Raw genomic sequence first — 27,376 nt, 5'->3', positions numbered from 1 at the left:
GTTCTTCAAAATGCCGCAAAAGGCCAGTGTTTGGGCTGAATAAGAGCTGCTTGATTGTTAAGACGAGCCATTACTCTAGATCTAAGATCGATTATTAATAATAAAAATTCATGAACCTAAAGAAATCTAAGTGGCATTTCTGATGCGAAATTTTCAATTGGCATTTATCCGTTACAGATCCGTTCATCATACGTTTTATTCGTTATACGTCCGGTAGAAGTCCGTTTCACATTCGTTCAAAATCCGTTTTATCCGTTAGACGTCCGTTAGAAGTCCGTTGGTGTATTTATCTGCCAGACCGCCAACGGATGTATAACGGACACGTAACGGATACAAAACGGAAACGAAACGGACGAGTACCGTATAAAACGGACGACTACCGGACGTTCAACGGACAATTTGTCCGTTGGACGTCCGTTCAAAGATTCGATTAATGCTTTTCTACCGGATAGAACGGACGTCAACGGATAAAACGTACGCTAAACGGACATGCAACGGATATGAACGGACGTCTAACGGATAAAAACGGAAGTCTAACGGACATGAACGGATTGGAGCTATCCGTTAGAGTGTGACCGAGGCTTAAACCATTATAAATCTAGGTATGGCCTTCAACACGGAGCCTTGGCTCACACCGAACAGCAAGCTATAAAGGGCCCCAAAAATAACTAGTATAAAACCATTCAAACGGGAAAACCAACGGTCTAATCTATATAAAAACGAGAAACGAGAAACAAACAGACGACAACTACTGTACATCAGATTCCTGACTTAGGACAGGTTCAAACATTTGCATTGGGATTTAACGTTTTTATGGTACCAAACCTTCTTCTTTTTCTGAAACAATAGTATACCATCACAACATAGAAAGACACACTTTAAAATATCAATTGGAAGGCTTAATCCATTGGTAAGTATTTCTGCAAATTCAAATGGAGAATAATTTAAAAAAGATAAATTGATGACAATGATACATCATGGACCACCCTTCTCCGTTAATAAGCCGGTCCACAATGCATCCCATGGAGCCGTATGCATTAAAAATAAAACCAAAAATGCTCAACAATATTACATTTACTATTCAGAGTAAAATACTGCACCATACACCCTTACGTTATCATTTTATCTAATGTTGATTGGTTTGTGACTGACAAGATTTATATTAGCATACGTGTAGTTAAAAAGTAATTGAATAAATAATTTGCTTTAACATTTCAAACAACTAAAGTAAATATCGATACAATCATATATGGGACGTATTTTCATCCATGGATTGTTCTTTGAGTAGATCATTGATACACTTGTAGCAATAGTCATACTGATCCTGTAAATGAATGAAACAATGTTATCATATTGGTTTCAAGCCAAATATATCGGTAAAATAAAATAAATGCCCTATATATTAAAAACGGCTGTTTTTTTTAATTTCTTTAAAACATTTTCATTCAAGTTCTAAACAACCTATCTTTACTTAATCTGTTCAGTTACGTTTAAAATCGAATTTTAGAAATTGAAGTTTTTGTTTGATTTTCTGCTTGCTGTTTGATCGTTTGTTCTGTAGCGTGTCTGGTGAAGGACATTCGACTGTTTTCACGCGCACCGCAACATCGATGTAATGTTTTTCCTCATTCAGTTATGAATCATTCATTATATGCATATGTAACATTTTACTCCAATGAAACATGGCTCAGCTGGTAATCTTATTTAAAATGTGCTCTGCAAATGAAATATTTACCAAACAAAAATGATTTAGAAAAAAAACCCATATAATCATTATCAGAGCATACAGTTTTTTTTATTTTTTATGTATAATAACTAAGATGAAGTGATAGAGATTGCTGATAGATGTTAGTACCCTCTGTCCAATAGACAGTTGACATGTACCACCGGTATGCATACATTGCTATTGTGTGTAAGGGAAAATAACAACATCATACAATGATAAAAAGATGAAAGTTGATATTAAGAAATGCTTGTCTTGACAGGGCGTTACACGGTATTTGCACAATTTGCCAAAATTTCAATCGATCGAAATATAAAACAATGATTGAAAGAAAAGCATAAAAAGAAGATGTGGTATGAATGCCAATGTGACAACTCTTCAGAAGAGACAAATTGACGCAGAAAAATAAAAAAATATAAAAATACATGCATGGTACTGAGAAAATGAAGACAGATCGCCAGTCTTTATACGAACAATGCTACACAACATAACATATGTTAACCAAAATAGAAAAAAAAACCACAACAGTATATAAAACACAAAATAAAAAGTAAGTCTGAGCGACACGAAACTCTATGAAAAGCTTGGATTGATGTCGAGGGCTCCGGAAGGGTAAGCAGATCCTGCTCCACATGTGACATCCGTCGTGTTACTGAAGTAAGCGCAGATCAGGTGATAAGTCTAATTCCATATTTGAGGAGAACGATGATGCGAGTACGGTTGCGACGGTTGGAGTATGTTCGTCATCATCGATGAAAAAGACTTTTAATAACGGTCAAACAAGTCGTGCTGGCATCCGTTAAAATTAAGTACGGATTTAAAGCCAAACAAAGAAACAACATTATATTCGGTGTGATACGATGAAATACAGAAAACATATACTTGGGCAGTAGCAGCAATGTTCAGTTAAAGTTGATTTATCATGTCATTATAAAACAGATACTTTTAGTTTTCATTACTGAAAGCTAAACATGGTTTTTGTTATTTTTTCATTGACAATTAACGAGACAAATAAGTTACCAATTTATTTTCGGTCCATATTATGTATTGTATTGTACAGTGTACGACGCAATTTCACATTCTCACAATAGAAAAAATAATGTTGGAATTTGTTCAGGGGTATCAGTGCTGCAGTACAGTGGAGATCACTTCTAACCTCTCATTAGAACTGTCAGAATATTCTGTCATAGAACTGTTCTAACCTGTCCTAGAACAGTTCTAGCTAGAACAGTTCTACCCTAGAACTGTTCTAGGTAGAACTGTCAGGATCAGTTCTAGGTAGAACTGTCAGGATCAGTTCTAGGTAGAACTGACTAAATCAGTTCTAGGTAGAACTGTCAGGATCAGTTCTAGGGTAGAACTGCCAGGATCAGTTCTAGGTAGAACTGACCAAATCAGTTCTAACCGTAGAACTGTCAGCAGAACTGACTAAATCAGTCAGGACTGTAGAACAGTTCTAAATGACGTCACTGCAGAAAGGGCAATTTAGAATTTAGAAGAAATGATCAGTTCCAATTACTTTACTATATATAGTAGCAGATTTTTCTATATTTTTTACTGATCAAAATTTACATGTACAAATATCGAAGTGGATAGGAGGTTATCCAACTCATCGGAGAAATATTTTTATGAGATAGCAAATGAAACATCATTGTTTACGTTTCTTCGTTCCCCGTTTTTAACAGTCTCTTCGTAAATATAACTCTGCATTTAATTCAAGTAAATTTAATCTTAATTTACCTTGTTTGCCTTGGATTTACATTCATGATTTAAGATTCTGTTTGGACAAATGCTCAAACGAAAATTGTACAGTGGATGAATTATGGGATATCATAGTAATGAACACAGTGTTGTTAAACGCAAGAAAACTATGTACATTTGCACCTCGAGATTTGCACTGAGGTCTCAGATTTGCATTATCTCGTTGCCAAACTTATCCATAACGATAATGAATAATATCTGGGAGTCTGGAACGTCAGAAAAATATACTCGATCTGAACATGAATGAAATATTTGCCACTGGACGTAAGGCTACAAACAAAACCAATCATTTTCCTTCTTCAAATTATATTAACAGTATAGTCAGTATACCTTTCCAAGAAGAGAACTTCTCATACATGTACTTTTCATTTTAAAATAAAGTATATGAATCAGTGATGTGAGTGTTGGATGATGCCCTTAAATAGTTCTGTTTAAAAAAAAACCATCATGAACTACTGACTAAATAAAAATTCACTTTTTGTGACGGTTCATTATTTAATAATTTTAGTTTGGATGTAACGGGTCTTCTGTCAATATTGTGTTATCAGCGCCCATAGACATAAGTTAGTCATGTTTGTTCAATTTCCAATATTGCAGTTATTTATATATACTACAGTAAAAAAAATGTAACCGAAGTACTGTTCAACTATATAGACTCACATAAAAAAGCAAATATTGTCAGTTTTGGTTGATGCGGTCAAAAGATTTTATTATACAACTCAGTCTGAAGTATGAAAACTACTGATATTTGTTTACGATTCAATACTTTGAATAAAAAGAGGATATACTGGCACTATAAATTCATGCGAACAAAATTTTGAGGTCATTGTTTTCCAATATTGCTGTAACTTGTATATTACAGTCCCTCTTGACCTAAAATTAGAACTGAATTACTGTGCAGCTTTATAGATTTGCAGAAAGAAAGAGAAAATAAGGTCAGTTTAGATTGATGCGGTCAAAAGATTTTATTACACGACTCAGTCTGAAGTATGAAAACTACTGATATTTGTTTACGATTCAATACGATAAAAAGAGGACATGCTGGCACTATAAATTCATGCGAACAAAATTTTGAGGTCTTTGTTATCCAATATTGCTATAACTTGTATATATTACAGTCCCTCTTGACCTAAAATTATAACTGAATTGCTGTACAGCTATATAGATTTGCAGAACGAAAGAGCAAATAAGGTCAGTTTAGATTGATGCCGTCAAAAGATTTTATTACACGACTCAGTCTGAAGTATGAAAACTACTGATATTTGTTTACGATTCAATACTTTGAATAAAAAGAGGACATGCTGGCTGACTAAAAAATTCATGCGAACAAAATTTTGAGGTCATTGTTATCCAATATTGCTATAACTTGTATATATTACAGTCCCTCTTGACCTAAAATTATAACTGAATTACTGTACAGCTATATAGATTTGCAGAAGGAAAGAGCAAATAAGGTCAGTTTAGATTAATGCGGTCAAAAGATTTTATTACACGACTCAGTCTGAAGTATGAAAACTACTGATATTTGTTTACGATTCAATACTTTGAATAAAAAGAGGATATGCTGGCGCTATAAATTCATGCGAACAAAATTTTGAGGTCATTGTTTTCCAATATTGCTATAACTTGTATATATTACAGTCCCTCTTGACCTAAAATTATAACTGAATTACTGTACAGCACACTTTTTATGGAAGATCAATGCATTTGAATGAGGACAATAAATTTTAGTTGGACCCGCCCCCCCCCTTTTTTTTTAAACTGCTGGATCCGTCCCTGGTGGTTTGGGCCGGAATAACGTATTACATTAAGGTCAGATAATTTTGTTATGTAAATTGAGTCATCCTGACTCCCCGAATGACAAATGTAAAATAAATGAAATAATAATGCCCCCCCCCCCCCCCCCCAATATTAACGGCTTAATTTATGTTAAAAAAATGAAAGAAAAACAAATAATTTATGTAACACATCAACAAAGAAAATCACTGAATAACAGGCTCCTGACTTGGAACAGGCACATACATGCAGAATAAGGCGAGGTTAAACATATTCTCTTGCCGATTATAAATCTGAAATAAAACCGGCAAAATAGCAAAACTCTATATAATATTAATCGCTATTTTGCCGAAGCCTTTATATTAAGACAAATATTTCTTCAAACTTATAAATCAATTTTAGCCGTAGAATTTATAAATCAATTTTAGCCGTAGAATTTATAAATTAATTTTGGCCGTAGAAATTATAAATCAATTCTAGCCGTAGAATTTGAAATCAATTCTAACCGTAGAACTGTTCTAGAAGTAGAACTGACCAAATATCTGGTCAGTTCTAGCTAGAACTGTCAGGATCAGTTCTAGGGTAGAACTGTCAGGATCAGTTCTAGCTAGAACTGTCCAAATCAGTTCTAGGTAGAACTGACCAAATCAGTTCTAGCTAGAACAGTTCTAACCTAGAACTGACTAAAAGGTGTCAGGCTGACACTTCTACATACTGTTCTAGAACAGTTCTCCTGACAGATTCTGACAGAATTTATGAGAGGTTAGAACTGATCTCCACTGTAGGTATTAATTCTCAAACACGTAGAGTATTATTTTACTATTTGCTTTAAGGTAAATTTAACGAAATAATTATTGTGAATATCCGGATGTTTCAAACTAGGCGTAAACCTTTTGAGTACTGATTCCATAACCCCAAAAAAGACACGTATACTACTGTGTATTATGTTTATATGACTGTTACCTTGAGTATTTGAGCATCTAAAATAACTAAATATAATTTCAGGTAAATATTTGTTTATTTGTAGAAGTCATATTTATATTTAAAACTTCCAATCTTTCAATCATAAAAAGCTATTACTTGATATCTCTATGATAAACTTACACCGTTAGTCATGAGTTCTGGACGTCTACTTTGAACATGCCTTACTGCTTGAAAGACATCGAGTTCGTCATCTAATTCTAACTTATCCAAAATAAGACAAAGTGCAACAAACAATCCACTTTTGCTGCAACCATCTCTAAAATTGTAAGGGTTACAATTGCTATTATAGTAGATGAATATTAGGACTGCATCATCGAAAATAAACATATGACAGATATACAACTTATCATTTTCTATGCTGCAATTTCATATAAAAAAAACCTAATCGAATTAGTTATTAAAGGCATTGAAGAACTAACCATGCCAGATATTAAAAAATATTTCTAGCGTATATAGGGTTTACAGTTTGATATGGATTATGCATGCATATTGCATATTACAATGAAGTTGTTTTCATATCTATCACATATATATACTAGCAGACTTTGCATGTTTGGAATTCATGATTTTCTGATTGAACCTAATTATGTTTGTTTGCCTGCACCTAATACATTTATTTTGTTATACCTGCATACCACCGTAATTGGACATTTCTGTGAGTCCCGACAGTTACCAACTCTTTTCAGAAGGCTTAACATCATGTTTGATGAGGGAAGTGTACCCTCCTGCCATTCTTTTGTCGTAAATACATTTATTACTCTTCTATCTTGTTTTGTCTAGAAGGACAAGAAAAATGATAACAAAATTCAAATGTCGATCTTAATATAATAATTTTTTGATTGAGGTTTTCTATAAATCATATTCTTATGAGTAATTGATGTAAGCAAATTGTTTATTAAAGCTCACCATACTTCTTTCAAAAATGAGCAAAACATATGCAGTATAGTCAACTATAATCAAACGTCAAAATCAGAATTTCAAACACATCAAACGAATGATTAACAACTGTCATTTTCATGGCTTTGTACATACATTTTCTTATGTAAAAAAAAGTGATTTAAGCCTTGTCTTATATATAGCTAGTTTAACTTCTCACTTGTATGACAGTCGTGAAAAAATCCAATACGCTGACAACGATGAGTGAACAAAAAAACCCCAGATTTAATAGACAAAAATGTCAAAATATGGTATATAATATATTACAGCTAATAGATAAATTATATTTTCCTCGACTAAAGTATCAAAAAGTACACATCCATTGAGTGTAAAGATGTCATATATATAATCTGAGTCAAGCAAGGCATTGTGCACAGCTAAAATAAACGTTCATACATTGTAGTATCAACAGGATATAGGATGATGCAGTATATAAGTATTATACACCAATTGCAAATTTTACAATATAAGACACACAATATAAACTGGCGGATTTTCACTGTTCAAACATTGTAGACTTTCAGCGTTTTTAAACTGATATTTAAAGGGTGGATACATATACAGCGGGACAGTCACGCCAGAATCAATATCGTTTACCTTATTATTCAATGTTATCTTCAGTTCTTCCAAACTAGATCCGTTTTCTTTGATTACGCATAAGTCATTAAACTCCATCATTTTCTTTCTTTCTAACCACAACTGAGCTCTCTGATATAAATCATAATAGAAGTAATGATTTTCAATGCTGACAAATGATGAAGCAGTATGAATGTAATATACTCATCATTAATTCATCATTGGACAGACAAACATGAGTGTTAAATAGAATTGAATGCACGACAAAGAGTGTGAAGTTAAGTGTTTCAACAAGGGGTAACAATTACTGCTATATGCGTTAATTCCTAATTCAATTGCAAATAATTCATAGAGCTGTATGACAACAACAAACGACAAGTCCGATACATTGACGTTAGTTGTCATATTTATCTAAATATGTTAGCCTTAAGATGCTAGTTGAGAAACTGAAATACAATACTATCGAAAAAATTTCAAAATGGAGACCATCGCAGAAATTCAAAATGCTCACTTCTAAAATTGGGTCCAACAACACAATGATTCTGGAATTGTGGTCATATATCATTGTCCAAAAATCCACAATAGTGTCTTTTATAGGCCATTGTGTTACAAAAAATGAGCTGTCTTCTTTGTAACCCTGTAAAGATAAAAAAATGTTTTATAAGAATTGTTATTTGTAGGAAGATAATAAAATAGCTTACAATTGTAACACGCTATTCAAATGTAAATTAAGTTAATAAATAGCTTTCTTATTTTATTTCCTCGATTGCATTCTTAATTAAATTAATTTCTTTTTATACTCGTATGGATGAAAAAAGGGGTGAAAGATACTAAAGGTAAATTCAAACTCATATAAGTCAAAAATAAACTGACAATATCATAGATAAAAAGAGTAAAAGACCAACAGACAAACAATAGTACAAAAATATAACATAGAAATCTAAAGACTGAGCAACATGAACCCCAACAAAGTTGGGGTGAAGTAAGGTGCCCTGTGGGTGTAAGCAGATCCTGCTCTTCATGTGGCATCTGATGTGTTATAAAAAAAATGCAACTCACAGGTATTATCACTGCGTTTATGTAATCATTTCTTGTACTACCGTATGAAATCAGATATGGTCTAAAATCGTCATCTAAAATAAAAGGACGATGAAATAGATAAAAACAATATAATTCTTAATGCATTTCATACACTGACACAACCTGAAAAATGCATCAGAAAGATCAGAGTTCATGCATCATAACATCAAAAGATAATTAAACACACTTCATTATTTGATTATTTTTTCATCATTCGTACCTCTATTTATATAACTTTTTATTTCATTTTTACCATGCACAATCAATTCTCTTCAACTAAAAAAGGCAACACTTCCGATCGTCCGCCTTAAAATACAACATTCATAATAACATAAGGTTATAATTGCTATTGAATGCTCATTGTCATTTGTTGATGTGGTTCATAATTGTTTCTGTTTTTTTTTAATATATATTAGACCGTTGGTTTTTCCTGTTTGAATGATTTTACACTTGCCGTTTAGAAGCCCTTAATAGCTTGCTATTCGCTGTGAGCCACGGCTCTGTGTTGAAGACCGTACGTTGACCTAGTGTAAGTTATTTAAAGATTTTATTGAAGAAATGCAAAATGTACTTACGTGGAAGAATATTCCTTACTGAATTCTTTGACATATTTTCTAATAAATTTGCAGCTGTAAATTTTGAGGCAGGATACGATGGCCGCAACGTTTCTAGTGTCTTGTTTAAAATACAATCGAATATTCATCAAAATATAAAAAAAAAAACATCAATTAAGGAAATAAAAGTTATTGTTAGCTTCAAACAACAATTATCAAGTAGACAGAACTGAGATTGAAGACACAAATACATACTTTTCGTTTAACTTGCGTGGTGCTATTTAGTGTTTTATTTATTTAATTATGTCTATCGCAGTTCGGAAAAGTGGATAACACTATAATTGCACAGTGTACTTTTCTAGCTTCTTATCTCTTCGTGAATTTTGGTGCGTGGTTTGAACACATTTATCCCTACTGCATAGTTAATCAGTGAAATTACAAAAAAACATATGTAGGATTCTGTATGGTCGATCGTTTTCGTTTTCGTTTTAATGTTATTGTTTGAGTGATTCAAGATGTATGGCTTTTTATAGGTCGTTTTTTTAAAGTCACAACCCCATAACTGATCCAAAAAGGTTTAAGTTTATGTACATTAATCTAAACATTTTGAAATTTTGAAATACTAAGGCTTTGCTTCCTCAGGAATATATTACCTCAGCTGTATTTGGCAAAACAATTTTAGGGAGTGTGGTTATCAATGCTCTTCAACTTCGTACTTTATTTGGCCTTTTTAACTTTCTTTGATTCGAGCGTCACCGGTGAGTTTTTTGTAGACGAAACGCACGTCTGGAGTAAATACAAAATGTAATTCTAGTATTTATAATGAGTATATCTAATACCTCGTTTCTTTAATATAAAAAACAAACCCAACACAGATTAAATGTTTTCAGAATTCAGTGAAATAATGACATGAAATACAAGAAATATTATTTCATTCAGTTATTTGTGAATAACTGTTTTATCTTTTCATACTCGTACCTTAAACTCCTCGCACAATTTCTCTTTAAGTGAACACATCATATTATCAATATCATAGTTATATTGAAAGAAATCTGTCCTTGGTATTGACATTTTTGGTACTGTAAAAAGTTCGAGCAGGGCTTCAAATACTGTTTCATATTGTTCCTGTATAATCGATGAAATCGTATTTAGTTATTTACAAAATGATTACTTAAATATATCCTAACAATCAAAATTTATGTGTATAAACATACCACATATGATGAAAAAAAACAACATTTATGCGCTACTTTACCCACTACCATGCAGAAATAACGAAATTTAGAACAATTACCTGTAATTATATCAAATGTGTATTTTATTAAATCTGTATCTTTTGAAGCTATTGTTAACTTTATGATCAAATAATTGAATACGACGATGTCATTTATTTGAATTGTTTTTACAACATTTATAAAAATGATAGTTTTGAAATGTGAACTTCAGTAGCGTTTTTGCGTTATTTTTTTCAACATAGATTGTGTTCTAATTTTGATCTTTTATGACTTTCCACTATGGCCCGATAAGCTGTTTAAAAGAAAAAGACAACACCCGCCTACACGTGTCCGATAATCCTTTCAGCCTTAACGATAAACATCCGATAAACAAATAATTATAAAAACCCTACTTGCTTAGTACGTTGTTGACACTAGAATCTGAAATCCACGTAAATAAAGGCAACAGAAGAATTTCGATGTTCAAAAGTAATAAATCGACCAAAGAAAATAAATCCCTCTTACAAAATAAATCCGAGGGAAACACCTCAACCATAAGAGGGAAACAATGGATAAACAGAAGCACTGCAATAAAAGCAAACGCCAGCATACATAGAAACGGACAACTGCTATATTCAAGACATGGTATCTGACATTTTAAGAAATAGTGGGTTAAGAAAGCAGAGGAAATCAGTAAGAGTCTTTTGTTTTGGCAAGTAATTATCAATGTACATTAATAATAATAAAAGGTAATGTAATTTTAATTTTTAACTATTAAGATGTAAGTTGCAGGAAAAGGAACTTGACAAAACAAAGCCTCAAATAAAAAGTCATGTCGTTTATAAAAAAAAAAATATTTCGGCGAAACAAATTGACAGTGGGGAAAAAGTATTTATGTTTTGTGAAAAAAGTGTGAATAAAGAAAATTACCATATGAGAAACCACGAGTTATGATGCATTCTGAGCAAATGTGCCTCGGAAACACGTAGCCGCCCTACACAGATACTGATACATTAAAGATAATTTCTAATTCGACACGTGCTTCGTTTGATATAATTCCTATCTTTATTTCAATACATATTTTGACCTTAGTTATTTCAGTTAAAGTAAGAAAACACGGAGTTTTTAGATATCAAAAAAAGCATATTTATTGTGTTTAAAAAAAAAAAATGTCACATTAAACAATTGCAGGAGATTTATTAAAGTGGAAAAAATTAAATTGTTACAGTTATGTTACCAACATGGGTTTTTATCATATTCATTCTATCCTTCCGCATCATATGAAGATAATCCATAACATCAACATAACCAATTTTTTTTCCATTCTCATATAATGCATCTATGGCAATAAATGTGCCTGTCCTTCCAATGCCAGCGCTAAAACAAATCATGTATATCAAAATAGTTGGCATATTCAAATTAACTTGAAATGTGTGACAAAGAATATTTGCTCAGTTGAAGACAATATTATGATAATAGAAAATTATTTAATGTTTCTTTTCCATGGTTATTTCACTTTATTCGACAAGGAATAGTACCTTTAAAAATAAACAAAGTATTGCAATCGACTTCATGCTAGATTTTTAAGAGTTTTAAAAACAATTTAAAAATTAATATTTAACAATATTAAATTTTATGTTATTCTTCTTGTAAGGGCAATAAGCTGAAGGATGATCACCATCTAAATTGAGATAATCAAATCTAATGGTCAGTTTGCATACCTGCAGTGAACAATCAATGGTCCATTCCGGTCAAAATCTTCACTTACTGTCCTGTAAAAGTTTACCAATTCGATTCTACCGGGAACTCCATGGTCTGGCCATTGGTTGAATTGTAATTGGTGTACGGTCTTTACAACCTGGTATTATATTATATATAACTTTACCAACATGGTAAAATTTACACAAAGTGTTACATTATCACAAGACTTAACATTTGATATACTAAATAATCCATTGGAAAATTAATCCTGTTTGCAAATTTGTTCTCGATGTCTTTGGAAAACACATTTGACGAAATAATAGACATACATAATGAGAAATGTTTGTTTCGCCTTAAAAACATTTACATGAAGGAATATTTCAGGGAGACTTTTAAAATCAAAGGCAATATATCTTCATGCAAACAAAAGATACTGAGCTTTTTTAGCCGCAAGTTAAAGTTTAATAAATGAAGACTATGTCTATAGGAAACATACGGTGCCATCGGTTGCATGGAACGTGTTAATGTACATAACTCAAGAACCGTAAAAGTGACGCTATCCAAGTTCGAATTTGATCTGGGTATTGTGTTAATAATCATTGCGTGTAAGTTTTATAACATTGGATTGCGGCGAACTTAAATAAAAGATCGGTAACTAAACAAATCAGCATTATTTCATTTGTAAAGGAGAAAACCTCTAGAAAGATGAAAGTGACGCCACCTACTTCAAATATGATTTTTGATTTGTAGTATTAAGCATATTGTGTAAGTTTCATAACATTTGGTTGTCTCAAACTAAATCAAAAGAAGTGAAAATAAGTGTGGGACTCACTGCAATGGCTTTGTCAGTTATCGACAACTTATGAGTTTGAAAATTATTTTAATATCTTTTGTCTTTAGCGTCACCGAACACTGAAAACTCTACGCACTTACTTGCTTCAGGGGAGACACTGTAATTTCCTTTATACTATGATAAACAGTATATTGGTAATTTTAACCATTAACTTGTATAACCAATATTATTAAATTACCCTTAACATGAATACTTTTTTATGCCAAGTGTCTAATGGTTGCAATGAAAAATATAATGAAGTATATATTGGGTATTGTAATTCCCTTGTTTTTTTTTTTACCTATTGTAAAGGATTCGTTAAAAATAAGAAAATACTATATATTACCATACTACCACTATTAGACACAGATATTTTCCTGCACATATAATGTGTATGCTGTTTTTCTTCTGTCATAACAAGACTATAAGTGTCTACTAACAATGGTTCATTGACTGAATCTGGCCAATACTGTGCACATTTTTCCTTATGAAATATAATATACTTTTGGATATATGTGTTCACAAATATTATATAAAAAATAAAATAAACCATATGTAGATGTGCTTTATGGATGTAACTGGTAAAATTCTGAACGACCAATACACAATTGCAATTGAAAGCTAAGCCTTAGGATGCTTGTAAAGCTGATCAATTATAAATATACCCAGAACGAGACCTTACAATTTTTTATAAATCATATTTAAGAAAAATGAGAAGTGGACCAAAGAAAAAAGAAATATGTGAGATGTAGTTGTGTAGTAACAGAAGAAACTTCAGAGAGGGGTTATTTGCTTTATTTGTGTGCAGTAATATATATGAAGAGTCGTATATTTATAAACTTTCGAATATTCATGCAAAGGATGATGTGATAATTATATTTGATAATGTTTTTGCTAAATGTGCTATGTCTATAAATAAAGGCAACAGTAGCATACCGCTGTTCGAAAGTCATAAATTGATTGAGAGAAAACTAATCCGGGTTACAAACTAAAACCGAGGGAAACACACCAACTATAGGAGGAAAACAGCAAAACAATAGAAATACTAAAGCGCAACAACAAAACAAAACGACAATGTAACACACACAAAAACAAACTATAAGATAACAACTGCCATTTTCCTGACTTATTACAGGACATTAACAAAAATAATGGTGGGGCGAACCTGGTTTTATAGCTAGCCAAACCTCGCGCTTTCATGGCAATGTTAAATATAACTCTAAAAGGACAATATTACATGACAGGACTACAGAACAAATAAACAATTCAATAATACATTTCGGCATGCTAATGGCGATCAAACGCATCAGGCTTAAAATCCAATACGCCAGACGCGCGTCTCATTGACACAAGACCAACCAGCGACGCTCAGACCAAAAAAGCCAGTAAGCCAAACAAGCACAATCAATATTCTTGTCAACACCGCAGTGTTGACTAGCCACAGAATAAAAACCAACACATAAAACACCCCAGGGTAGCAAATAAAACAGCACAACATAACCACGCATTGTCTATCACACTACTGAATTGCCGATTCAAAATGACGTCATAGGAAAAGTAAAATAAATTAAATATGCCTTTTTGTATTTTTTCGTTACATATGACGTGGATCTGTTCTTATACATCCCCTCATTGTGTTATTTAGTTATAGTAAATTTTTGTGTTCTGGTTTTTCATTTTGCTATTGTGCTTTGTTTATATTCCTTTTTGTGTTTCTTTGTTAAATTTTGTTTTGTTTTTATAGTTCTGACCGCTGTACCCCAATTTTGACATTTGTATCTATTATGGCTGTTTGCATTGTTCACATATCGTTGTCAATATGATGAAATTCAATGCGACTGTCATACAAGTAAGAGGACTAGCTAGCTATATAACCAGGTTTACTCTTCCATTTCTATTCAATAAAATGTCTGTACCAATTCAGGAATATGACCGTTGTTATCCATTCGTTTGATGTGTTTCAGCTTTTATTTTTTCCATCTTATTACTGACTTGCGGTTTTGAGTTTTCCACGGAGTTCGTTATTTAGTTTATTCTACTATTATTTGTACAAGTTGACAAAATAACAACATATACTAAACAATGAAAAATGAGTTTTAAACCTTTCTTCCTTCCTCAAGTTGTGTTACCATTACAATTGTAAAGACATTTTCTTCCCAGACCATATGCCAGAAATCCCTGACAGTATTCTTCTTAGGACCTTTTTTTTTATGGAAAAAGAGAAGATAGTGCATACAGTTATACTTCATAAAATAGGTTAATAGAAATGAAGAATTTTTTTTGGTAAAACATTATTAAATCACAATGTTCATTAAGGAAAAAGGTTTGATTCTTTCAGCAAGTGATGGCAGACTTGGCACTCAAAAATTGTCCAGATTAAGACATGTTAAATATAAACCAATTTTCAATATTATTAATGTAAGACAGATTAATACAAGTTCATGTTAAAGTCAGAAATAAAAAAAAAAGCATAACAAAGAAGAAACATAGCAATATACTGTTTGCTCCGTTAATATTAACAACGATTGCCCTAGTTATGCAGGAACAGTTCATTCGGTTACACATATTGATGGATTTTTTGTTTGTCGGTCTGTAATTTGGAATAATCTTCTTTTCTTAGATTCTTTGTTATTCCGTTTTTTTTCTACTTCCACTAATGTTTTCTTTTCAAAGTTATGTTTAAATTCCGTTTCTTAATAATATTTCATTTGCTCGTAATAAATCATGCTTTAGAAACATTATTTAGTCCCTCGAATGTTTATGTGTTAAGTAAAAAATGTATTCGGGAAATAAAATGATGTAATAAAATATGGAGAAGTTCTAAACGTTTTTTCATGCGGTTTTATATTTCAAAGGATTACTGATATTTTACAAACCTTGTGCAGCTATGTATGCCCTTTCCTTTTCGTAATTCTGAAATACACATACTCATACGTATGATAAAACAGTTTTTGATTATGAAATGTCCATGTAATTAACCTTAGAAATTTCTCTGTCGATAATATGTTATATTCATGTCAACGTTATCAAAAGAGTCATCAGAACTGCATATATTTCAGAGGCCCAATCATGCGGATGTCCAAGTTATCACATAATCGAAAATGTTTTGCAAATATAATCACATAATCATTAACTATTTTTTTAAACAAGATAATCGAATAATCAAATATACAGTCATTGACTATCAATTAATCAAATATTCATGACATATTTGGTATGGTAATCAAATTATCATTATAAAAACAGGCAAGTACTCACATATGCAAACACCCAAATGAGGAGGCTCATTTCATCATGTGTACTCTGATATAGAGCTCAACTTGTCCCATGAACAATCATACCTTGTTAATTATATCTAGTTTGTTTTGTTAAAATACATGAATGCAAATACATATTTAATAAAAATTATATGGGATAAATAATTAAGGTAAAAGGTAAATAAACAGGATTAAACAAAGTATGATACCGCGGTGACATGTTAACAATATTCAGAAACTCATCACTTTTGTAAAAATCTGCGTCAAATTATACACAAGTAAAAGAAAATAATTTTGTTGTTAAGTATACTTCTTTTTCTGTGTGTGTAATCTTCCGTTTAGAGATACCAAGAATTACTTGTATACCAATAAAACTAATCTCACCATTGGTACATATGGGGTGAATATCAACAATAAAACTATACAATTGGTGCTAGATTAAACTTTCTGTACAGGAACAGTATTTAAGGCAAAACGAAATACTTTTGATGTTCATAGTACGAAGAAGTGAAAATTTGTAGTAATTCCAAATAATCAAACCAAAAAAGATTTCTCGAATACTTCAGAAAAAAGTAAAATCACAAAAATACTGAACTCAGAGGAAAATCTAATCGGAAAGTCCATAATCACATGACAAAATCAAATGACAAAACACATAAAAAACGAATGGACAAGAACTGTCATATTCCTCACTTGGTACAGGCATTTTCAAATGTAGAAAATGGTGGATGAAAACTGGTTTTAAAGCGTTAAACCTCTCACTTTGATGACAGTCTCATCAAATTCCGTTATATTTACAATGATGCGTGAACTAAACAGACATAATAAATAAAATAGTCAAAATATGGGTACAGCAGTCATCATCGTGTACCAATTTTAAAAGGAACAATTTAACAGAACACAAAAACATCTATCTACAAACACATTCATTGATTCGCGTGTCTGACGTCAGAAAATTTTATACGTCACATATATTTGTCGTTCAATGTATATACAAACAATTTTAAAATCTCAAATGGGCATGTTAGCATACAGGGTTAAAAAATCAAAAGTGTGTATGAATTTATTTCAGTAATAGACCGAGATTTAAAATAGTCCAAAAGTTATATAGAACTTATAAGAATCCACAACTAGTTCATTCCACTACGCGATTGAATAATTTTGACGTTTGTGGTTCAACGTATTTTCTAATTTTAATAGAAATATATCATAATGACATATACTAGAGGGTTTGGATGGGGTTAAATGATTAAAGAATAATGCCCTTAAAAAATTAAGATTAGAGAATAATGGGCCAAAAAATAGAAGGTTAGAGAAAAAAGGGGTTAATTTTTTGAAGATTAGAGAAAAAAGGGTTTTATTTTTTGAAGATTAGAGAAAAAAGGGGTGAAAATTAAATGTTTACAGAATAACAGACCCCCCCCCCCCCCCCCATCCAGACCCTCATACTAGCACCCGCAAAAAATGAAAGATAATACAAACACATTGACGGGATGTTTAAGTACCGAGCCACGTTAAATGGATATCACATAAAACAATCCAACAGTAAAAGTAGAACAAAGACAAAAGAAAGAACAATATAACACGTTGTTAGGATGATAAATAACATCAGTACGCAGAATCTATACACCAAGACCATCGTGTATTATTTGTGAAGTTGATACGGAATACTTGTTCATCAACTTTCTACTCAGACACTGATGACGTTTTACAAAGTCTGCGAATGAGCTGCAAGCTCTTGAATATCGAATCAGTTGGGAAATATATATCCCATATGCAGGTGAAGTTGGTATATTGCTACTAAGGTTGGGGACATTTATAATTTCAAAATTAAAAAATCGTCTCGTTTCTCATAGATTCTGGTACTGAAATGACTGTGTAAGTCAAGTTAGAGATATAAGTCTAAAAATGAGGCGGAGGAAGTCGTGTCTGTTGTTTCTTCAATTTCTAGTTCTGGGGAAATATTAATGGAACCTAATCAGAAAAATTCGGATTGTTTATGGAAAGAATAGTTATCAAAGGTACCAGGATTATAATTTAATACGCCAGACGCGCGTTTCATCTACATAATAAAATCAACGGTACCAATTTTGTTGCACCAGATGCGCATTTCGACAATACATGTCTCTTCAGTGATGCTCGTGGCCAAAATATTTGAAATCCAAAGCTTATAGAAAGGTGAAGAGCTATAATCCAAAAGGTCCAAAAAGTATAGCCAAATTCGTGAAAGGAATCAGAGCTTTGCACGAGGGAGATACATTCCTTAATTTATAATAATTTTTAATATTTTGTAACAGCAAATTTTAATAACACAAAAAATTCGTATTTTCATGCCAGTACCTAAGTACTGGCTACTGGGCTGGTGATACCCTCGGGGACTAATAGTCCACCAGCAGAGGCATCGACCCAGTGGTAGTAATAAAATCAACGGTACCAATTTTGTTGCACCAGATGCGCATTTCGACAATACATGTCTCTTCAGTGATGCTCGTGGCCAAAATATTTGAAATCCAAAGCTTGTAGAAAGGTGAAGAGCTATAATCCAAAAGGTCCAAAAAGTATAGCCAAATTCGTGAAAGGAATCAGAGCTTTGCACGAGGGAGATACATTCCTTAATTTATAATAATTTTTAATATTTTGTAACAGCAAATTTTAATAACACAAAAAATTCGTATTTTCATGCCAGTACCTAAGTACTGGCTACTGGGCTGGTGATACCCTCGGGGACTAATAGTCCACCACCTTTTAAAAATACATTGGGTTTCCAAATCTGCAATTTTGACGAAAGTGCATATCATTTTTATATATTTTTTTGTATAGTTAAAGTAAAAGAATAGTATACTTACGTCTATGTAACTAGCATTTATATAATCATGATTTGTGTTTCCTTTAAGAACAATACGTGAATGATCATCTACAATTAAAAGTCATATTTATAGAACATGAAACCTGCTAAACTTAAAAAAAAAAGAAACCAAAATCACGACTGTTTATTGTAATTGACTCAAAGGCTTATCATTGCTATTTTTCCTGGGTTTTTTGTTCCGTCGGGGGCTGTGTTAGATCATTGAATTGTTATAAAGACATGGAAATTTTGAAATTATTTAAGAATTGTAACATTAGTTTTTCCGACTAAAAATTTAGCAAGAAAATGCTTATTTTGTCATCCAATTTTACTTTAAAAAAGATACCCCTTTTTCAAAAAACAAAAATCCAAACAAAACAAAACTCTTAAACATTCGGCATTTGAAATATTAATTGATGATATCCTGTATATGGAAAATCTTGTTATTTGAAAACAGATTATTTTTGCATTTCTTTTTACACACATGTGAACGTTTTATTGACATTAAAACATGACGATTGCATTAAAATTTATTATAAAGACCAATTTTTACCTTTTTGAAAATATTTGTAATACAGATAATTGTTACAATATTAAAATAATGCATTCTTTGGAAATGTGAAATAAGTAATAAATCAGAAGTTTTCAGCATTTGTGCGACTTGCTTCTTTAAAGAGAATCATCTGAAAAATGTACACAGGTAAACACAAGGTCAAAAGCTTTTGTGTTTCAACAGAAAATAACATTTATCAGTCTTATTATACTGTAGTAAATCAAAATTGACTCAAACGAAACCATGACCGATGTGTCTTTTTTTAACATAACGAGCCAATGAATCATTGTGTTGCAGTATTCGTTTACCTAAAAAAACTTTTAAAGATAATATAGATTTTAGACAATAACTGATACCAAACACACTGGAATCATACAACGAAAAATTACCCCTTTTTATATGTGAGTATAATTTTGATATCGTTTGTTTTCTAATATTAATGTATCATTAGGTCCGATAGTCAGAAGAATACTTGTGTTTGTTATATCTCTCACATATCGGTTCTGATTGTTCGCAAGAAAAAGGAATTTATTAAATGCATTTTCTGACTGTCTGGTTAGCAAAAGTACTCTTAACTTGTGAGTACAAATAAAATACATGTGATGCATTAAGATGATCATTATTCTCAATCAATTTATGAAAGATAACATATACTCAGTTAATCAACTTCCATCAGATTGGGAATGTGCATTTCCATACATTGTTAACGCAATTATGACGTCAAATGGTCAAGGTCAAATTATTAATTTTTAGGCTATACCATGTAGTCTGTGCGTAAATGTGCGTCATGTTTTATCAAATGTTAAGCTAACAAATATTTACGGATATTGAAGATATTTTAAGGTTGTTTAACATACAAGGCAATGTTGTGAGGAAACGATTTTTAACTTTATTTTCTTCTCTTGAACCCTCAACACAAGGGTAAACATGCTCTTTAGGTAAATTCTACAAATAAAAAAAACACATGTTTTAATGATTTGTATTTCATATTATGTTAATTTTCATAGGGTATTGTTAAGTTAAGCTAGGTCATGAACGACTACTTTGGTAATGCATTCTACTGCAAATTGCTTGAGTCCTTACAACGTTAAGAATCTTGCAAAGTACATGTTAAATATTTTCTATGTGCTATGTGCTGGAAAACTTTGATATCAAAATGAAACAATTGAGGGAGGTAAGGACATACACCAAACATTTTTGAACAAATGTGTGTATAGCAGTCATATGTTTCTATATTTTGTTATAACCCCAAGATCAAATTAGTTTTATTTTGATAGGATGGAGTTATTTGGAATAAACGGTCTGAATATTCTAAAAGATCCAGTTTACAAATATCTTTAACGTAGTACCAGCAATTAAACAAACTAGTCAAGACAAAATATAAACAATATTATAGGGAATTTAAAACTATACCTTTAAGTTGAGGCGAAAGATACCAAAGGGACAGGCAAACTCAGACCGAAAATAAACTGACAACGCCATGGCTAAAAAAACTAGAGGCTCTCAACAACCTGTGTCGCTCACCTTGGTCTATGTGCATATTAAACAAAGGACACACATTACAGACAGGAATAGAGTTAATGACAAAATTATCTGTTTTTTTTGGTGATGACTTGTTTGTAGATCTTAATTTACTGAACATTCTTGCTATTTACAATTATCTCTATATATAATGACTTTGCTTAGTAGTTTTAAAGGAAAAGATTTTTGTAAAAATTTACAAAAAATTTATAAAAGTTGAGAAAAATTACTTTAAAGGACAATAACTCTTTAAGGAGGTTCGCTACTTAGTTTCAATATTACAAGCTTTTCATTACACTATTATATATTGATATGGGATTATTAAAGAAAACAAAAGAGCAAACAAAATATATAGGTCAATGTGCTTGTTTTCGAGATATTAGCCAATGAAATTTTGGCGGGAAAATGTTCTCTCTTGATTTTTCATAGCTATATCATTGACAAGTTTAAGTGCTAAAAAACTTTTTGAAAGTAACAAGGATTTTATAAGACTTTACAGATGACTTATTATTATACTTGTAAATGATTTATAGAAAGAAAAATGTGGGTCAATTAGGAATTGTTTTTAATGCATTCAAATGGATAAAACCACAGGATTCCGAAAATCTGACAAAAAATCCAAAACATGACAAGCTAACACCCATAAGGGGTCAATTGACAATTTTGGTCATATGTAGACTCATGTGTAGATTTTCCTTTTCCCGAACAATTTTGCTGTTTACAGTTTATCTCTACTCATAATAATATTCAGGATAATAACCAACAACTGCACAATTTTTCTAAAATAACTTTTTAATGATTACCAACCTAACACTGGGTTGAACAACAATGGGTTGTCTGATGCGTCTGAAAATTTCATGACAGACAATTCTTGACCCGATGAACAATTTTACCTCGTCAGATTTGCTCTGAATGCTTTAGTTTCAAATATTTAATCCAATAACTCCATTTTACACACATGTTTTATTTTGATCCATGGCGGCCATCTTGGTTGATGGGCGTGGTAATCGGATATATTTATTAAACAGCATACCCAAAGGATGGTGCAGACCAAGTTTGGTTTCATTGGACCCAGTAGTTTCAGAGGAGAAGATTTTGTGAAATTAACAGACTACTAACACGGACGACGGACAGCGGATGCAAAGTGATGAGAAAAGCTCACTTGTCCTTTTGGGCCAGGTGAATTAAAAGACAAACAGACAAATAATATTACACAAGACATAACATAGAAAACAGAAGACTGAGCATCACTAAACCTACCAAAAACTATAGGTGATCACAGGTGCCCCGTAAGGGTTGGAAGATCTTGCTCCACATGTGACACCCGTCGTGTTGCTGAAGTCCGATAAATAGTCTAATTTCGTAGGTCACATTCATGAAAAGGGAAGGGGATGATTTCAACAACACCATTTGAAACTCATGATTTAATAGCTCCCTTGTGAGCAGCAACCCTCTATCAAGGAAATCATGATAGGTAATACAAGTCTGGAAATATCGTATCATTTGGGAAATATATAATCCGTATGCAGGCGCTACTCGAATGTGGCTTCATAGAAATGGAAAGTTTACAATCTTTTTTCCTAAAGTTTTGTTTTTCGACCGACCCTTATTGTCCATCATTTAGATGTAAGTCAAGATATGGGACAGACTTAACTGTATCTGTAGTATGATTTATTTCAGTTCGATGGGATAGATTCGTTCAAAGTAGTCACCAAATATTGAATTATTTTGTGAGAGAACATCATCTATATACTAGAATGTAAAGTTAAAGGATATTGCTAACTTTTTGTCTTTCTTCCTAAGAAGTTCCTGTATGAAGTCAATCTCATACTAATCAAGGAACAAGTCGACAAGAAGAGGGGCACAATTGGCTCCAATTGGAATTCCGACAGTCTGTTGAAAAACACGTCCTCCAAAAGTAACAAATATGTTGTAAATCAATAAAATCAAGCATCTTGATCATTTCAAGTTTTAGAATTTTGTTTGTTTGAATCAGAGTGATTCTTTACAAAGTAGGATTTATCCCGCCCTAAGACAAGATAGTAACCTCCAATATAAATAAAAATTCATATGATCAGTCCACGTTTTGAGTTGTTTTTAAACCTACCAATCAACATCATTTAGATGTTTGTCAAGCATAATAAGCCTGTCTGTATCCATACTTTAATATGTGGTCTTGCTTATAAATGTTAATGCTTAAACTTGTAGTGACAAACAGCAACAACTGCCACAAAAGCCTAATTTTGAGATCTTTTGATACTTTATATGGGAAAGAGCTTCACTCAAAAATAAAATCTGCTACAAAACATTTTTTTACAAAGATGGTAATGTGCTTAAACTGTCCTTGCATGTGTAATATGGCTGTTTTATTTATCTGTGATGGTCCGAAGTTATTTACTTATCACAGTCACGAAACATATGACTTAATAAACCTTATAAGACACTGCTTAATGTTATTGAATTGTTTTATTTGGACCCTTTTTCAAATCTCAGGGGCGTAGCTAGGCATTCATTGAACTGTAGGCACAAATCGGCAGGGGGTCCAGGGCAGAGCCCTGGTAGGGGGTCCAGGGGGGCTTCCCCGACGGAAAACGGATTTCAGCGTTTTGGCTGCAAAATTTTATGTACAAAAATATTAAATTTTCTGGTCATTTAATCATGACAATTATAATATACATGATGAAAAGTTCGAAGAATTATGAATAATTTACCATAACATCTGAATGGTGAATTAAATAACGCAGTACAATTGGAAAATCAAATATTAAAAAAAATATTTATAATATGTACTGCCCATCATGATCCGCATAACCCTTTAATTAAGCAGTGCACCCTGTTTGATATTTGCAAATCTATTCTGTTATGATCGATATATGGGTTTAACTTAAAAGATAGTACATATTGACGATCCTTCATTAAAAAAATAGGCACGTGCATGAAACACTGATATTATACTATATAATAACACTATCCTTTTGGCCATGTAGAAAGACATCACCCATCAATATTTTGATTCTTAAACCTTAACCCTTGGCCTAGCAACACAAACACCTACACACATAGCTATATAGTCGATGCCTAATGTTCTGCTTTTACTAAAGTAACAAAATTCAAGAAATTCGTATTTCTTTATATCCCGCTCTACTGTAAAATCCCTACCTGCTTAGGAATTTGAATAATTGTGGTCATTACAGGTAAATATATATACTCAAAACTACTGGAAGCTAGTTAATAGATTGATTTTTAAACATCCAGTGTAAAATATTTATACAAGTTTAGAACACAAAAAAAACAAATTGCTTATTTACAATAAACACAACAGGGAGCTTAGTCCTGTAATAGGTGTTGTACAGGACAAAGGTCTGGAAATTTGAAAATGCCATGCATTGGAAAATGAGGGATTATTGGATAGGAGCAGAAACTTTGCCTTTCAGTAGACCAACTACGAACTCCTCAAAGAGTGGCATTCTCTCTACAACTAGGCATAAGATTAAATGTCCCCATTCTGACCAAACGTGACTACGTATTTATACATCCTGCACAGCCAAACGGACGACCAACATTGGCAAGTCGGGTGAAGACAAAGTGGAAAGCTAGTTGAAAACTAACAATAACTAATTAAAAATTCATGTGTCTAAGTTGAGGTTCATTCAAGTTTTTGTTGATAGAATTGAAATAATCTGAACCAAAGTTCTAGTATATAGTTTCTATACTTTACTATAGATAATTTAGCTGATCTGTAACAATAACATCTTCATGCCTTGTATATCATGTACTGTAATACGCCGCTAGATTAAAACTGACGAGGAAAGGTAACACACGGCCAGCGAAAGCTCTTTTTTGAGAGCACAGGTGGTCGTGTGGTCTAGCGGGACGGCTGCAGTGCAGGCGATTTGGTGTCACGATATCACAGTAGCATGGGTTCGAATCCCGGCGAGGGTAGAACCAAAATTTCGCAAATTTACAGATCTAACATTGTTGGGTTGATGTTTAGACGAGTTGTTTCTATATAAGGTACACACATGAAAAACATTCAATTCTATCCAATGATCCATTCACTAAGGACGAGAGACTAGTGTACACATGACATTCGATAATTAGAGTTGTGACAACTTCACTGGAGTTCATCTACATATAACGTTGTTTATTATTTTTTTTAACAAAAAAAAAATATTTGTGAAAAAATTATGTGTAGGCACGTGCCTTAAGTGCCTAACGGCAGCTACGCCCCTGTTTATATAATCCTGAATTAACACTGGTATCAGATTTTATAATAATGCGATGCAAGTGTTTGGTGTTACACGCTTCAAAACACTTCAAAGAAAAATGCACACGAGTCTCAGTTTAATATGAAGTTAATTTTGCAACTATAGTCTTTGTTATTAGATGATATTTGTATTTGAAGATGTATGAACATCATAATTCTGAAAAACGGAAAGCATTTCATGGAAGTTAATCTTCAAAAATTGAACGTTAACAAACATTAGTCGCTAAGAACTACAATGAAAAACAACCAGATTACTTAACATATATTCGAATTCGTGAACGTTACTTACTTCAAATTCTTTCTTGAAGCCGCAATCTTTCCGTTTTTCATTAAAAACCTGCTTAAGGGTTTCAATCGGTATTTTGTTATTACAGAACGTTTCCACAATCGGTAAATTTTTGTATGAGTGTATAAAATGATCCCTGGTAGACGGTAGTTCAGTTTCCTCTCTGTCTACACGAGAATATGTTACCTCGGCTTGATCCGGTATGGCATGATCATATACAGTATTTATTGCTAGATTTCTATCTGTAAACAAAATTTTGTAAAATATATTGTATTACACTATTCAAATTCATATTACACTTTACATGCTTTATGTCTATTACTGTCTATTATTTCACTTTAAAATGATTTATGTACGATGTTGATTACAAATCTAAATGCATTAATTAACAAATACACTTTCTTTTTTTAGTGACGTTTGTTTTGCATAATGCTTGTTAAAGCACATAAAGCGTGAATATTATATGTACAACCAGGATATAGAAGACATTATAAAAATCTGGCATAAATTGTATTTATAAACTGTACTCCTTGCACAAAACTAATCCAACAGAGTAATGCATGGTATAGGAAGGAACTACTGAAATTGGCACTGCATAGGTTTTATTAGTTTAAACATATTTTATTGTTCCAAAAAGAGACAAATGGATTAGATACAAGTTTTTCAACTTAGTAACGTCTTCTCCAACGGTTTTATTAATTAGTATATATTTTAAATTCTATGAAATATGGATAAGTGATAGAAATGTTCAAAAGAAATGAAATACAGGAAAGGTTGCTGACTCACAGCGTCCATTCAATTTGTCTGAATATTTACCTTCTATTGACATTTCTTTGCGTCTGTAAATATCAAATGAAAAAAAATAAAAAAATTGTAATGGTTTCTTTTTAAAAGTGTTCTTTTAGTTTTGTGCAGCTAATTTGTTACACCAGAAACTGGAGTAAACTTTACAATTATGTGACATTTTATGAATTAAAAACTAATTATAGAGTACCCATAATTACAACACATGCCTTCTTCTATTGTTTTTGATAAAAGCTTTCGTCCACTTGTAATTATGTCCATCTGATGAGTTAAGCTAAGCCTTTTTAAACCGATTTTTATAGTCCGTTTTTATGTTGTACAGTTATACCACTATCCCAGGTTAGGGGAGGGTTGTAATCCCGCTAACATGTTTAACCCCGCCACATTATGTATGTATGTGTCTGTCCCAAGTCAGGAGCCTGTAATTCATTGCTTTTCGTTTGTTTATGTGTTACATATTTGTTTTTCGTTCATTTTTGTTATATGAATAAGGCCGTTAGTTTTCTCGTTTAAATTGATTAAGATTGTCATTTCGGGGCCTTTTATAGCTGAGTATGCGGTATGGGCTTTGGTCATTGATGAAGACCGTACGGTGACCTATAGTTGTGAATTTCTGTGTCATTTTGGTCTCTAGTAGACAGTTGTCACATTGGCATCATTCCACATTTCTTTTTTTTATATCTTTAACTTTGGTTTTTCTTTGGAA

The 27,376-nt window shown here is 32.2% G+C and overlaps 1 protein-coding gene across 1 annotated transcript; it reads right to left on the bottom strand.

Annotated features, from left to right (window-relative positions):
- Positions 1-1,061: 1,061 nt before the first annotated feature.
- Positions 1,062-26,135, bottom strand: LOC139487920 (receptor-type tyrosine-protein phosphatase alpha-like). Its single transcript, XM_071273159.1, has 16 exons — positions 25,870-26,135; positions 20,650-20,737; positions 19,241-19,308; positions 16,014-16,050; positions 15,240-15,337; positions 13,484-13,621; positions 12,326-12,462; positions 11,846-11,981; positions 10,369-10,515; positions 9,412-9,511; positions 8,816-8,889; positions 8,268-8,393; positions 7,778-7,888; positions 6,872-7,020; positions 6,365-6,500; positions 1,062-1,324 (listed from the first exon to the last, which is right to left on the bottom strand). Exons 5-16 carry the CDS (start codon positions 15,300-15,302, stop codon positions 1,244-1,246), a joined length of 1,398 nt encoding a protein of 465 aa, XP_071129260.1. The 5' UTR covers positions 15,303-15,337; positions 16,014-16,050; positions 19,241-19,308; positions 20,650-20,737; positions 25,870-26,135; the 3' UTR covers positions 1,062-1,243.
- Between the last annotated feature and the right edge of the window lie 1,241 nt (positions 26,136-27,376).

The sequence above is a fragment of the Mytilus edulis genome, chromosome 1, assembly GCF_963676685.1.
Source record: "Mytilus edulis chromosome 1, xbMytEdul2.2, whole genome shotgun sequence".
Classification (NCBI taxonomy): domain Eukaryota; kingdom Metazoa; phylum Mollusca; class Bivalvia; order Mytilida; family Mytilidae; genus Mytilus; species Mytilus edulis.
Note: the sequence above shows the minus strand (reverse complement) of the source record. Positions and strands in the feature narration are given on the sequence as shown.